General features: G+C 36.8%; 1 protein-coding gene across 1 annotated transcript in view; it reads left to right on the forward strand.

The window, feature by feature from the left end:
* Positions 1-4451, forward strand: part of LOC149081516 (uncharacterized) — a 108477-nt gene extending 104026 nt beyond the window's left edge. Inside the window, exons 5-6 of the mRNA XM_089237358.1 lie at positions 1253-1603; positions 2963-4451. Coding sequence (XP_089093484.1) covers positions 1253-1603; positions 2963-3165 — 554 coding nt within the window. The 3' untranslated portion in view covers positions 3166-4451. The remainder of the gene's footprint in view (positions 1-1252; positions 1604-2962) is intronic.
* The last annotated feature ends 10903 nt before the right edge of the window (positions 4452-15354 follow it).

Raw genomic sequence — 15354 nt, forward strand, 5'->3', positions numbered from 1 at the left:
GTTATATTTATTGGATTGCTCACATGATTCAGTGATTCATATCGCTTAAAAACTAAACGTAAGGGTTTTTTTACGACGTCATTAATTGCTCAAACATCAATCATTTGAGAATAATTAGTTAAATATGTGAAAGAATCGTTTACTTTTAGTTTTCAACAATAAAATATATGCATGAAAAGTATAAACGAATACATGAAGGGGTTTGATGAGCTATGATTACTCATTGCAATCCCAAAATTACTCATTATGGTTTTAAGATTTCCATTAACACATGAACAGAGTGAAGCTAAATTTAAATTTATGTTTACGTAGCTTATAAAGTATTTGTCTAATTGAATGTCCTTGGTTATATATATCACGAGGGGCCTCCATGACAAAAGAAAATGAATACGGATGCAATTCATAGCTATAGAGCGAATCGGTGATCTTGGCTGGCCCATATCCGGTTTCGAATTACACTTTAAAAAGATTTGGGCTTCGTATAGTATTGATTTCATAGTGACACATGCATTTGATTAAATGTAATTCGAAGGCACTTACGCCTATGCACTATACTTAAATTGGCTTCGGAAAGATATTGCTTGCCACAAAAAAGAAGGGGAAACTGTAACAGGGATTAAATTGATTGTTATTTACACATACAAAAAAAAAAGATTAATAATTAAATTAAAAATTATTCCTGGAGAAAAGACGTATATTAGGAGCCGGACTGGTGCATTTTGTTGGTCGTAGTGTGGACTAGAGCAGTGGTTCTCAACTTTTGGAAGCACGCGGCCCGGTTTCATTTATTTTTGTAAGTGGAAGGCCCGGTCAAACACGTGATTAACGGAACATGAATGGGGGAAAAGGAAACGGCAGATCAATCGCGGCCCGGCGGTTGAGAAACATGGGACTAGAGGATCATACGAGTTCTATTCATAGTCAAATGGCCACGCACTGAATAAAAATATAGGATGTCTACAATTGATTTGGAGCGCTATGAGCTGTCTACAGCTTCATCTACTAATAAGAAAGCCAAGAAACTTTGAGATCGTATTTATGAAGGGATGGAGAAGAAATAAAGATCGCACACATGTGCCGTACAAATTGCAATTGATATTGTCCTCTGCCTATGCAAAGAACACAATTTTTCCCTGTACTGTGGGGGGTATCGTCCCCTCCCCATATGCTGGTTGGCAATAAGAAATACGTATCTCCATATGTTTTCATTTGTGAGAAGTGGTATACACAATGCTTTTTTTATTTCCCGCAGTTCCACCAGTGATCACAGTGCCAAACCAATACAGTAGCAATAACCCATCCTCACCAGACCGTCACGTGATCGGTCGCTTGTCCTGCACAGCCGAAGCCGTTCCGTCAGCCAGCTTGATGTGGTACAAAGACAGCGTGCCCCTCGTCAACGACAACGCCACCTACCAGAGCCACAGCATAACGTCCGAAAGAACGCACTGCGTCACCAGCTCTTCGCTTTTCTTCCGGAGGAGTGACGACGGGGAACATTTTTTAAATTTTTCTACAGACCAGAGTGAAATATTTTATGGAAACTATACTTGTACAGCCACGAATGATTATGGATACGCGAGCAGATTATTTAGTTTATATGGTGAGTATGCGTTGAATCCGTTTTACGGAAAATTCACCGACAACAGTTCGACACGAGTCGGTGAGCCAGCAAGTTAGTGAGGAATGATCGAATGACTGAGTCAGTAAGGGCGGTATTTACCGACATGGTTTAAACTAGTCATAATTTTTTGATAAGAGATCGACACGGATTGGTTAAATTCAGGTTTTTAACCAATCTATATTGATCTCTTATCCAAAAAATTGTGACTACAGTTTAAACCATGTCGGTGAATACGGCCCAAAATGATACAGTAGTTAGTGAGTGAGGGACCTAGAGTAAGTGATATATTCAGTGAGTGAGCGAGTGACCAAGTGAGTTAGGGATAAAATGAGGTACTTACGGAGTAACAGAGTGTGCAACTAACACTAAGTGTTGGTGAGTGACAGAGTGTGCGACCTACTAAGCAAGTGAGAGACCAGGTGATTGATTTTGTAACAGAGTGAGTAAATCAGTGAGTTGATGAGAGGATAAGCGACCAAGTGAGTGATAAAATGAGTGACCTAGTAAGTGAATGACAAAGTGAGCGAGCTAGTGAGTAAGTGAAGGGCCTAACAAGTGAGTTAGCTATCTAGTGAGTAAGTGAGTGGCCTAACAAGTAAGTTAGCTATCTAGTGAGTAAGTGAGTGGCCTAAGAAGTAAGTGAGTGGCCTAACAAGTAAGTGAGTGGCCTAACAAGTAAGTTAGCTATCTAGTGAGTAAATGAGTGACCGAGTTATTAAGTGAGCGAATGATCGAGTGACATAGTGAGTGACTTTGTGGGTAAGTGAGTGACCTAGCGAATAAGTGAGGGACCTAGTGAGTGGGTGATATAATGAGCGACCTAGTGAGTGAGTGATATAAGGAATAATGAGCGACTTTGTCAGTTAGTAACAGAGTGAGTGACCTAATGATCAAGTGTGCGAAACAGTGAGTGAGTGCACAACGTGGTGAGTGAGTGAGCTCATTCATATATTCACTCACTCTCTCGTTCATTCATACACTCATGTCGAACGGTCGTCGGTGAATTTCCCAAGCGATGAATTTACCATTCGGTGAATTGCAGTCGGTGAATTTTCGGGACACTTCGGGAAAGAAATCTCTGATTGCAGTTGAAGTTCGTCTTCTTTACGACATCAGAGAGATCGTAATCTTAGTGAAAATTCCAGATAAATCCATCGAATGCAAATGTTTCTGTAACTCCATACTGATAAACTAGGGCCTCGGTTAATGTGTGTATATGTAATGTATGTGATGCATCTTGGCTATGTACGTATAACAATCAAAAAGCTCATCTATTTATAATGTTGGGAAAAATAATGTTTATATTGAGATTTTCTTCTTTCCATTTCTGTGGAATAGGATTTTCTAACGAGAAAGATGAAGAAGAGGAGGAGGAGGAGGAAATACGGAAGTTCAATGTGACGGGTTTCATAATAGGAATGTTACCACCGATATTCATTTCCGTATACATAATTTTAAAACTTGGCTACAGATCGAGGTACGCCGAAGAGAGGCCCGAAGATGATGGGATGAGAGAGGAACCGTTTTTCATAAGCTACTAGCAACCAGCGTTTCGTTCTTCGAGCTGCGATGGCGGTAATTGGCGCGGCGGGTTGCATTCTGAAGTTATTCTGCATTTGCGTTGTGATGTAACACGGATTACAACGAGGTTGTCGATTTGTTATATTAGTATCATTCGCCAATCGATTGTTTTGTATGGATAATCATAGTGAAAGCAGCGGTTAAGTATAAATTCCAATGATTTATTTATATACTGGGTGTCCTGTAAAAGCGGCCTCTATCCCATCAACGTTCGTCGTAGAGGCATGGCTTCGATTTAAGGTGGGAAGGGGATTAATGCACACAAAAATCCAAAAAAAACCACGTTTGGGGCCGTTCAAGTATTACGTCAGCAATTTGCCATTTTTGACCCCCACTCTCCCCTTTGTCAGCAAAAGTCAGCAAAACTCCCCCCTTGTCACGGAAAAATTTCGTCATCAGCTCTGCCCCTCTGAATCCTAACGCATATTTTTGTGATCAGAGACGTACACGGGGGCATATGGGGCTCGTGCCCCCTCCCCTCACGGACGATCAAAAATTTATTTTTTTAATTCAAATTTTTTTCAATTGAAATTTCGGAAGAAAATACCTTTATATGTTGTTATAATCAATTTCTGTTAATTTTTAATGTTATTTGAAGGCTATGAACTCAAAATTTATCTTTAATAAATTCATTGAGACCCACCCTCTAAGCCATATACGGTGAATCCCATAAAGGCCGGCGGACAAAATATGGACCTGGGGGTTATCTGATGCGGCCTGCCCTCCTCAAGCCTAAAGTTGTAAAAATGAACGAAGCGGCACATTTACACTTCGCTTAAGTGACCCGTGGTACAATTCCAGTGCATTTAAGCGGCTCGTGGCACATATTCAGATCACTTAAATGACCTGGGACAGTGCAGAACACTTGAACGATCCGTGGGAGATTTAGAAGTCCCTTGAGTGACACGTGGCACAAATTTAGAGCAATTAAGCGCGCGCATCAGTGCGGTTCTACATCACCCAAGTTACCCGCGGCACATTCCCAGATTATTTAAGTGATCCGCGGCATAATTACGGATCGCTTGAGTGATGCGTGACACATTTCCAGATCTCTTGGATCCGTGAAAAATTTAGAGATCACTAAAGTGGCTCTGAAGGGCACTTTTTAATAGGGGAAGAATGTTACTCGTGTTACTTCAAGCGCCTACAAAATATAGAAAGGTTTTTTCTCGTTTTTGGCGCACCGAGTAAGACGCCATTAAGAACATTTCATATTTTCATATCAGGGTGGTTAATGACGTAAGCGTTATCCAAACCCCCCCCCCCCCCGCCACCGTCATCAAATTCAGCAAATCGGGAAGCCGCTGTGGTGGTCGAATGGTCATAGTGACGAACTCGCATCGCGGGGATCCGGGTTCGAACCCCACCGTCACCACAGTGGTGGTCGGCTGAAGTTGGTTTCCTGTGGTTTCCAACTTCAAGGCGCAAATGCGAGCCGATCTCCCCATTAAAAAGTCTCGCCACAGAGAGCAACACGCCTATAACGATAAATTATTCAATCATTACACTTCACTCACAGTTAGAAAAACTGGTGGCAGATGGCAGCACGACACATAACAAGCATTACACAGAAACAAACTTCACGTCAGGTTTCGCTACACGTACACGCACATTCCCGCATGTACCAATTCGTTAGAGGTTTCGCAAAGGAATATGGACGAGGTGCATGCGTGGTTTTGTAGTAGTAGTAGTAGTAGTAGCAAATCGGAAACCCCTCCCCGATCGATGCTGACGTAATACTTGAGTGACCCCTTTTCGAATTTTGCAATTTGCAAAGACTATGGAATTTACTGCGTCTTACGGTGATTTTGGTTGTTCATGTTGCAGAAATATTTTCAAAATATGATAATATAAAACGATGTTCGTCACTGAAATGCTAATTTTCTCAAAACTAAGTTCATTGTTAGATAAGGAAGATGTTTTTGGAACACCACTCATTCAAATGTCTCGAAACTTTGGCGTATCTCTCTCTTTGGCGCTATGGAGTTACATACTTTAACTCGAGGATTTTTTATTAAAGTATAATTTAACATTATTTATGGCACAAAATATGGGTAAATTTTGGCAATTTTTGAAAGAGTCAAAGTTGTTGAATTTAAAACGAAAACAAAAAAAAATGTAAAATATAATACAAACTGCTGTCAAACCTTAGATATGCGAATGGTTCCCAGTAAAAGTCCTTTAAAGGACATATTTTTGAATATCATTCATCAATGTCTTGAAACTTTGTGTTTCAAAACTATGGTGTGCTACATATTTTAACGCGAGGATTCTTTTATTGAAATTATTTTTAAAAGTTTTATGGCACAAAAATATGGGTAAATTTTGATGACTTTTGAAAAAAATTGCAAGTTGTTGAAGTTAAAATTCGAGAACACAAAATAACCAACACTTAGAATCTCAATGCTCACGTTAAATTGTACATACATATCCATAGTGTTTGAGAAAAAAAAAGAATTAAGTGCCTAAATTGAACAGAAAAAATTTAAATGTCCCTTATGGAAGGAAATTTTTCTCATTGGGAATCCTAGATCGTGTATCAACCACCCTTAAAAAATGCTGAAAATATGTTCAAAAATTACCCTGTAGAGCAGAAAAATAAAAAAAATCTAAATTTATATACGGTCCCACTGTCCTCCGAAATTTCCAATTAGGAAGTTTTCTTGCAATTTATCTCTTCTGAGCGTCACAACAAAAATTCCTTGTTTTTAAGTATAATATTCACTGAGATATTCGAATTCAAAAAACGGAGGAAAGTCGGGATCTAACATTGAATGGGTGAAAGAAGTGTTGTTCGTTTGTTTTCGTTGTTCTTTCCCAACTTTTCTCTTATTTTGAATATGATTATCTCAGCGAACATTGTACTTTAAAACATGGACTTTTTTTGGTTGGCTCTCGGAACGGACAGGGCAACAACTTTCGAAATGGAAATTAGAGGACAGGGGGACCGTATATGAACTTACATTTTTTGTTTTGTGACGCACTATATTTCCGCTCCCGAAACTGATATAGATCAATTTTTCAACGCATTTTGAGCATTTTTAAAATTGGAATCGTACCTCTACGACGAACGGTTGATGAAGTTGCATTAGCACTTACTGGAAACCCTGTATAATAAAATTGATGCGATGCTGTGTATTACGACAGGGTGGATTTCATCATGTACAGAAACTTGGGAAAAATATGACATTAGTGATGGAATTCCGAAAACTTATTAATTCTTTCAAAACTTTAGGCAAAGGAAGGAAAATTTATGTCATTAAATAATTTATCGAACCAAATTCGAATCTTTCACTCCAGACCTCAGAAAGGTCATGAGGGAAAACATGGCGACATGGTCACCTGATTTACCTAAATCTAGCATGTACGCTATCAACATAACGCGCTCATGGGGAACTACTGCCATTCGAATCCAGATCGTTACGTCGTAATAACGGCCATTTCATGTAGCATTGCAGGTGATATCGAGCAGTTATGCTTCACGAAACTGGGGATTAGTATGAACTAATTAATTATACACTTCATCGAAAGTCGGCCAACGTTCTTAACTAGTATAGAGTTTACCGACATCCACGAGAGCCAGGCTTCAGTGTCGGAATCCATTCGATGACTGTTTATAGCGCTGTTATGCGCTAATTTATTGAATGCGATAAACTCCACATATAAATTCCGATCCATTGCGATTCAATGTTTCATTCGTATGTTTAATTGCAGATAATTTGGATTACATAGCATTGAAACTCGGGGAATTCCATCGCTGATAAATTGTGAAATTATCAGCGAGAATCACTCTCTATGAATATTCCATTTCGAACACAAACCATGCAGGTCAATACTCGAACTATTTAGTGTTTAGTTATTGAAATATTCATGTGAAAGACGCGTTATACGTCGTAATAACCTTCAGCTAAATATTGCAGTATATATTTGCTCGCTTTCTTTCGCTGTATTCATACACATTTGTTTACATGTATTATGTATAATCAAAATTTTTTTCGTGATGCCAGCATGAACGTTGAGTCCATCTCATCATGAGGATAAAATGCAGCGACCGCTTTACTCGACATCACGAATGCTTATATGGATTAATCATGCTTTGAATATTTGTGTTATTTGTTTTGCGTGTTCATGTGCTATGGCTAGTGGCTGATGGAAAACAGGGGTTTTATACCTAAACCTTCAGGTATTATAAGGTCAAACAAATTCCCGCTCAATATAAAACCCAAAATCCTCTCCCATCTCATCACTTTCAGAAAAACATCACACATATATTATCATATAAATAGGAAACATGTGTATGGTCAATGGGCGTCTTGAGGAGAGAACAAAAATGAATCGTGCAGTAGTTGCAATAATAGATGTCATAGTTACTACAATTAATTTTCATAGTTCATATATAACAGCGTTTTGCAAACGGGGCTTTTTACGAGCCATTGCCAGGGGTTTCGCGATAAATAGTGGCAGGAAATTTTTCTGGAAGTTCTTAAGAGAGAAAAAAGCCCCTTTCGCGTATAAACAAACCTTACATTCCTAGATACATTATAAGGAATTTCGCGCATCGTGATTGGTAACAATGTATGATGAACCATTACGTCACTCATAGTAAAATTTAAAATTGGTGAAGTTCAATGATGATTTTCTTTTCACTTGGTTGCAGGTGGTTTTTTCGATTATTTTGTTTTAAAAACTTCATTTTTTTATTTTATTAATTTCTAAAAGGCCTTGTTATGGGCCAATTTAATTTTTTCAATGGAGAAAAAATTAATGATGAAATCATAGAAGAGAAGAATGAGCTTTCGTAATTCTATTTAAAAGCGTCTAGCCAGTTATCCGGCAAAATTCAGTTTCGCCAAAAGCTCCGCCCCTTGTGACGTCTTGCTACCTTTCGTGCTCGTAGTATTCAATCACTGCGTGCCAATGCCTCTTTTGTTACTAAGAATGTAAGGATTGTGACAACGCAACCGGTTCAGTAGGGCATCCTTGGAATATGGATAATTTTTGGATGGTTTCACTAGAACTAGACGCTAGTGGATGAAAAATGCTTGCCTTAGAGAAATATTTCACCTATAGATCCACAATATTCCGCTAAGACCAATTTAATTTTCCAATAATTCATCAAAAATTTGAATTTTGATAACAAATTACATGATCTCAATTATGTATTATGATACTAATCCTTCTCACGTAGCTTTTAATGCGCGTCATCGTGAAAATCACCGATACATTAAACTCAGTGCCCCGAATTTGATATAAGGAGGTCCCCGGATAAAGCAAGCATTGATACTTCTCTCATGATAATAGGGTCCAAATGATAGATTAGTTACTCAGTGAATATATGCTAATTGAATTTTGAATCCACCTAGGCAAATGCCTGCTTGTTCATGATTAGGCCCAGATTGAACAGTAACCAAATGACTCTTACACTTTTGTCTGTCACTTTTGCAACGCTCACTTAAGATTTAAAGTCGACATTTTTCCCGATACGACTAAACTAAGCGTGATATTATGAATAAAGACTGCACACCAAAACCTGTGCGTTTTTTATGACGAGGACCAAAATCTCGGTATGGAAATGGAGACTCCAAACAAATTTTACAAAAATCGATGCTCATCTTTAGTCGCTCGTCGTATAGTTTTTTTTGTTTAAATCTTTAAACATATAAAGTAGGACTTGGTTAATTCGAACAGGGTTAGTTTGAATTTTGGAAAATTCGAACTTTTACGAACTCCCCCTTCAGTTTTCTACCTAATATTGTGTTAAAATTTCTTGTTTAATTCGAAATTTTTGTTCCAATGTTTTGGTTAATTCGAAGTTTCAGGGGGAAAAATATGGTTTTTTGTACGAGCGAATTTAGTTTGGAACAAGTCAGACTTTTTTGCAGACAGAAAATTTTCAAAAAGAAATTAAATTTTTAAAATTTTGTTTCCTCTACTTTTTCTCTGATAATTTAATGCCCATTTCTACATTGTTCAGCTGGAGTGCATCGAGAATGTGTACCACTTGATACCGATTATGTTGCTTAAATTATAAATCGAAGATTCATCATTCAAGGATTCAAAAATTATGAATCCTTTCAAAATCTGAATTATTTTATTGTCATTAAGACCATGGAAAGTATCAGAAAGTACAAATTGTGTAAACATCTAAGGAGTATATTTCCTTCATAGGATAAGGATGATAAGCAAAAATTTCGGAAGCAGTTTTGTAACAGATTATAATGAATTTATTCCGTAATTCAGACTTAGCATGGTCAAATAATAATGATAATTCTGCAGTGATATTGATTCCAGAACAGTGGTTTAACGTAGCAGCTAAGACTAAAATTTGGAAAACTGTTTCGTTACTGATGGTAAAGCTTTAATAATTGATAATTGTTTTCCTATGTGAACGTGTTGATGATTATATTACAATTTGCATATAGTCAGTTTACGGATCCAGGATAGATTATTTGGATATAATTCGATCTTTTTTTCCAGTGACCTTCTACTTCGAATTAACCAAGTTCGACTGTATGTACAACACGTAAATATCACATGTAATCCATATGCGTGTGTGCTGACTTTAGTTTGTGCTAAATTGTGCATCGACTAAATGCCGAAAAACATTGTTTTCACTGAATTATTTTATAGTATATCTGAATATTTACTGTGACGGGTGTTTCCGTAAACACCACATAAATACTAAAATGAAATGTCTACTCGCAATAGAGTCCTGATGAAACATGAACTAGAATTAATGGCGTCACGTAATTGGGACGCCATTAATTCTAGTGTCGCCACTATCAGTGACCCGCCAACGCGTGCGAGTTGTCAAAGCAGGTTTTTGGTGCTCTAGTGCCATTGGTAGAATGCCGCGCACAGTCATTACTGATTGGTTGGGAATTGGTTTCAGTTCCAGGACGTGATTAATTTTGTTTGGAGCTGTCCATGGAATATATGAGTAATAGTTCTTTGGATATGGAATTATTTACGCGGTTTTTACGGAACAAAACACTCGTTTTCTCTGAATGTATTGGTACGTTTGATGGAGATCAAATTTTTAAAGTTTTATGCATGTAAAATATGTATATTTACTATTTTCACGTGTGAACGTTACTAGATTATGTTTGCATGTCATATTTTAATACTTTACTGCGAACGCAGGGAATTATATCATAAATATGTTGAATATGTATTATTCGATCATTTGTATTGAAAATTAAAAAACAAAAATTGCGCCTTAATTTTTTAAGAAACAAAGTTGGAAACATTTTTTGTATGAAAAAAAAAATTATATATATTTTTATTCATGATCTAAAATTTGAAACTTTTTCCCGTATTTATGTGTTAATGAAATGATATCCAGGAAAAGCTACATCTGGGCTCCGCGCATATCGTAAAATGAATCCCATATGATCACTTGATAGGATATTTTAGTGATATTACATCCCTAGTGCTTCCAACAGTTGCCTTTGCGTAGTTGCATCACTGCTTTGTACTGACATTCTTCTAAGAATGTCACAAATTTTGTAGATTTTTTTTTCTTTTTTACCTTATATGTAATTTCTATAAATCTGGAGATTCAAAGCTTCAAGGAGGAAAGAAAAAAAAAAGTGTCAAACAGTAATAAATCCTAAAGGGGACCACAGCGCTATCTGGAGCTCTTCAACACCTGAGGAGATATGTACTATTCTGTGTGCTATTGCACAAACCCATATATAATTACATGATACGTATAGCATTGAATTACAAACAATTTTATTAGAATGAAATTTTAGAGCATCTGTAGATGTAGAATCTAATGAATTTCTCATTCGGTGCATATCATTCATTATCCGCTATAAATGCATTTTTGAAGCTTATGAATTCCATTATAAATTTCCGGGAAAAAAAAGAATTGAAACATGTACATATTGTATGTATATGTTACGGTAAATGTGATAAATCGGTTATTATGCATACTTACCTATCGTCTTGGTAAGTTTGATAAATTTATCACTTTTTTACCGGAGAATATTATACATAACGCCCACGAGTCGTTGGTAAGTTTGATAATTGCTTGAAAAATAATCACTTTTACCTGCGATTATGCATATTACCCTAGTGTAGTTAGTGAACGTGATAAATACGAAAAAAAATTCCAAATGAGTTCAGTGAGTGTGATGAATATAGTCTGACCCCGACATAATGACAACATATTTTGCGATCATACCCCGATATAACGATACAATACATGTATAAGTCATCATGTATAGTTTACATAAAGTACAATTTATCATGTATGTCATATAGTACAACTTACCATGCTTACCAACGGCGCGACGCTTGGGTATTATGCTAATCGCTAGTAAAAGAGATTAATATAAGGTAATATATGAAATTTACCAACGACGCTAAGGTACTATGCACAATTGCCGGTAAAAGTGATAAATTTAGGGAAATTTATTGAATTTAGCAATGACGCCTGGGTACTATCAATAATCCCCCTCGATGAATTTAGGGGAAATCTATCAAACTTACCAAAATGCTTGGTAAGTATGCAAAATAACCACATTTATCACATTTGCTGCAACATATAAACTCTCATATCAATAAATCCAATATATCTCACAGTAAATTGAAATTTCGATATTAATGTTCACTACGTATTTCAAATATCTATCATATATACTATATTCTTATACTTTTCCTGAGGGATCACGATATTACAGTCTTTTCTCCCTTCCCATTAGGATGTTGATTATTGAGAAAAAATGAATGAAATTATTTTTATGAGGGAAGCTGGGAAATTGGATGATTTTTGCATGCTATTGTCTAATTATATAAATACAAGCTGTTCTCTGACCGTACTGTGAAAGGATACCTAGTGTCACTTAGCATTTTTGAACAAGAAACTTTTCAATCCAGGCCAAAATTATAACTCTTAATGATGATTATGCGAGAGTCGCTCTTAGGGTGGGGGGGGGGGTGTGCGAGAGGTGCGGTCGCACTGGGCCCCGCACTCAAGGTAAATTACTGGAAGCTTTTGACTAATTCTTAAATTATTTTTTCTTGCATTGATTCTGAATTACATCAATTGGGGAATTTTTTTATATCAGTATTGAAAAATTATTATTTTCATTAATTTTCAATATTCAATAATTGCACAAAAATAAGCTAATTTAATTTCATTAGTTCTGAATTTTCAGCAAGTCTGGGATTTATTTCATTTTATATCGTTAAGTGTTAGTTTTCATTGATTGCGAAGTTATTAATTTCATTATTTCTCCAATTTCATTAGTTCTGGAATTTATTTCACACTGTTAATTCTTAATTTCCATTATTTGAGGGAATTATTAATTTAAACTAATTGTCGAATTTTGTTTTCCTTGTTGATTCTGAATTTTCACGAATTCTGGAATTACTTCTTTCATTAATTCTGAATTTTCATTGGTGCTGGAATCACAATATTCCTTTGTTATTTTCAATTCATCAATTCCAAAATTTTCATCAGTTTGAAATTACCTATTTCAAATTGAATGTGAAACTGATTTCAATTCCATTTAATCGAGTTTTCATCAATTTCTGTGTTAATTTACATTCAATTGTGTGAGTTCATAATTTTTTTTCTATGAATCTTTCATAGACTTCCACTCGAAGTAATGGATGCCCCGATTCCCTTCCCGCGTCGAAATATACGAAATCGGGGCGAAGGAAGTTCTAAATATTTTTGACGCCCCGAAATATTGTTGAGATGAACCTGGTCCAGCGTCTGGTAAGGGCGGCCCTGATGATTATTGTGCAATATTTATTTTATGTTCATATAAATTCCATACGAATAAGTGGTTTTCGCACATAAAATGACGCTCCATGGAATATTCCTAGTAGGATTAAACAAAGTTTAATTGAAGAAAAAAAATTTTTCTCGTCAGACAGCTGACATACTTCAACTCATCACACATAAACACGAAAGTACAGTGTTACTTCTGATATATAACTCAGATGGCAGCACCACTATAGCGAGAAACACACCTAACTCTGACATCACAAATACATTGGCGTCATACATGTACGCAAGTCTCGGTATCTCTGGAGATTGTCCACAGAAACTTTTACGAGGTGCATATATGATGAAGTAGTTGTATAGTTATCTATCTGTGGCTCCTGACTTCGAGTCGCGAATGCGAGTGGTCTCCGTCACATAGAGCAACAGGCATACAATGGTACAAACATTCAATCATCACAATCCACTCATTTCATTTCTGATATATTGATGGCAGCGATGCGAAAATCACACACAAAATTGTATATACACTCAGTCTGTTGAGCACACAATTCCGGCGCACCTCACTTGGTAGTAAATTGCTCACGGTGATAGCCCGGAGTTGTGTATCGGTTTGAAAGAAAAGTAGTAGTTTGTGGTCTCCAATACACTGTTTGCAGGACAATATTGTAATCTTTAAGAAGCCTAATGTTTCTAGTAAACGCGTTCTTGACAATATTTCATTGCCTATAAAAAAACAGGCGTCGCACATGCAAATTTACGGCAAACTAAGATGTACAAGTTGGATACTGTCCTGTCGACAGCCCAATAATTACTCGCGCGATTCCTTGTCAAAAACTACAAGGTGTTTCAAAAAGAAACATCCGATTAAAAAAAAATATCATAACTCTTCAGCTTTTAATCCGTTTTGATCGAATAATGTATAGGTAGAAAGATGGAAATCTCGAGATTTTCACGTAGTTGCTGACAGCTAGCGCAACCGCAACTTCAGCTTTTGTCAAGATGTCGACTGCGCAACAGAAATCGTTTTGTGTTCTAAGCTTCGCGATGTGTGTCCGCAACAATTGTTCATCGTGCTTTTCGCCGACAATACCCTGGTGTTGAACTTCCTACCGCTCCGAGCATTAGGCGATGGTATGAACAATTCCGAGACACGGGTTGTCTGTGTAAAGGGTAATCCTCTGGCTGTCTCCGCATGTCGGACGAAAATGGGGAGCGCATCCGACAGATTTTCGCACGCAGTCCACAGAAATCCACTCGCAGTGGATGCAAACATGCTCGCAAAAGTTAGGGACGAATTTTACTACCGTATACACATATGCCGTGCATCCCAAGGTCGACCATATTGAGCACATTTAATTTGGTTTGCAAAAAAACTATATGATTAGCCATGTAATATAAACTTAATCTTAAGTATCTATGTTGAATATTTTTCATAACACAAGCATTTTAAATCGGATGATTCTTTTTGAAACTCCCTGTAATATAAGAAAGTGTTTTCCTTTTTAGGATTGGTCAAATATTAAGGGAGTTATAACGTTTTGAAATTTCGTGACGTGTCATTTTTGTAACGGTCAGTTACGCGCCAAACACTCAAAGAAAAAAAAATTCCCTCATGCATCGGATTGCCGATAACTGAAAATAAACTAAAATATCCAACCCCGTTAGAAGCCACGTTCAGTTATTTTCTCGCACGATTGGCGCTTTTTTCCCTGTTGTGCAAAATGATTTTGATCTTGTTTATACGTGTTGCCTTCGCCCCACTATATTGGCAAATTTATCACCAAATTTGTTAAGTGCTAGCCAAACGAAATTCTATTTGAAAAATTGTTTTCCAATCAACACTTTTTTTTGACAAAATGTGGTGATTTCACTTCTTTCAGTAATAATTGAAAATGTTTAAGGGGAAAAATAAATGGTTCGAACAGCTTTAGCGCTTTCTTTATTACTCTCAGGGTTATAGCAATCTCATATCTATATCTCGGGGTCTATCAGCTTAAAAACGCCAAGTTACAGGTTTGGTGCGCGTTCGGTGAATTTGGCAGGGTTCGAAGTAGACGTCATCAATTTTCAATGCATCGTAACTGCATAATTATTGGTCAAATCGAAAAACTGAAAACAATTTTCCGCATTAGTTTTTCACAAGGAATCGAGTGGGTAATTATTGGGCTGTCGATAATATATCCACCCTGTATAAAAGTCTCTCTTCCAAGTACAGTACTCTAGACGTATATAGGCTTTGACACAGTTACGTAACCTGCCTGAAGACTAAATAAAATCGTATTACGGTATACACATCACATACACACTGAAGTTTCCATGAAACGACATTTTTTGCGCGAATCAAGAAGAACCTGGGTATTCCGTGGATCCAAAGAGTCGCCTGAATTTCATATTTCACGAGATT

The sequence above is a fragment of the Pholcus phalangioides genome, unplaced genomic scaffold (assembly GCF_987345545.1).
Source record: "Pholcus phalangioides strain wild (caught in Gottingen) unplaced genomic scaffold, Ppha-v1.0 ptg000010l_1, whole genome shotgun sequence".
NCBI classification, from domain to species: domain Eukaryota; kingdom Metazoa; phylum Arthropoda; class Arachnida; order Araneae; family Pholcidae; genus Pholcus; species Pholcus phalangioides.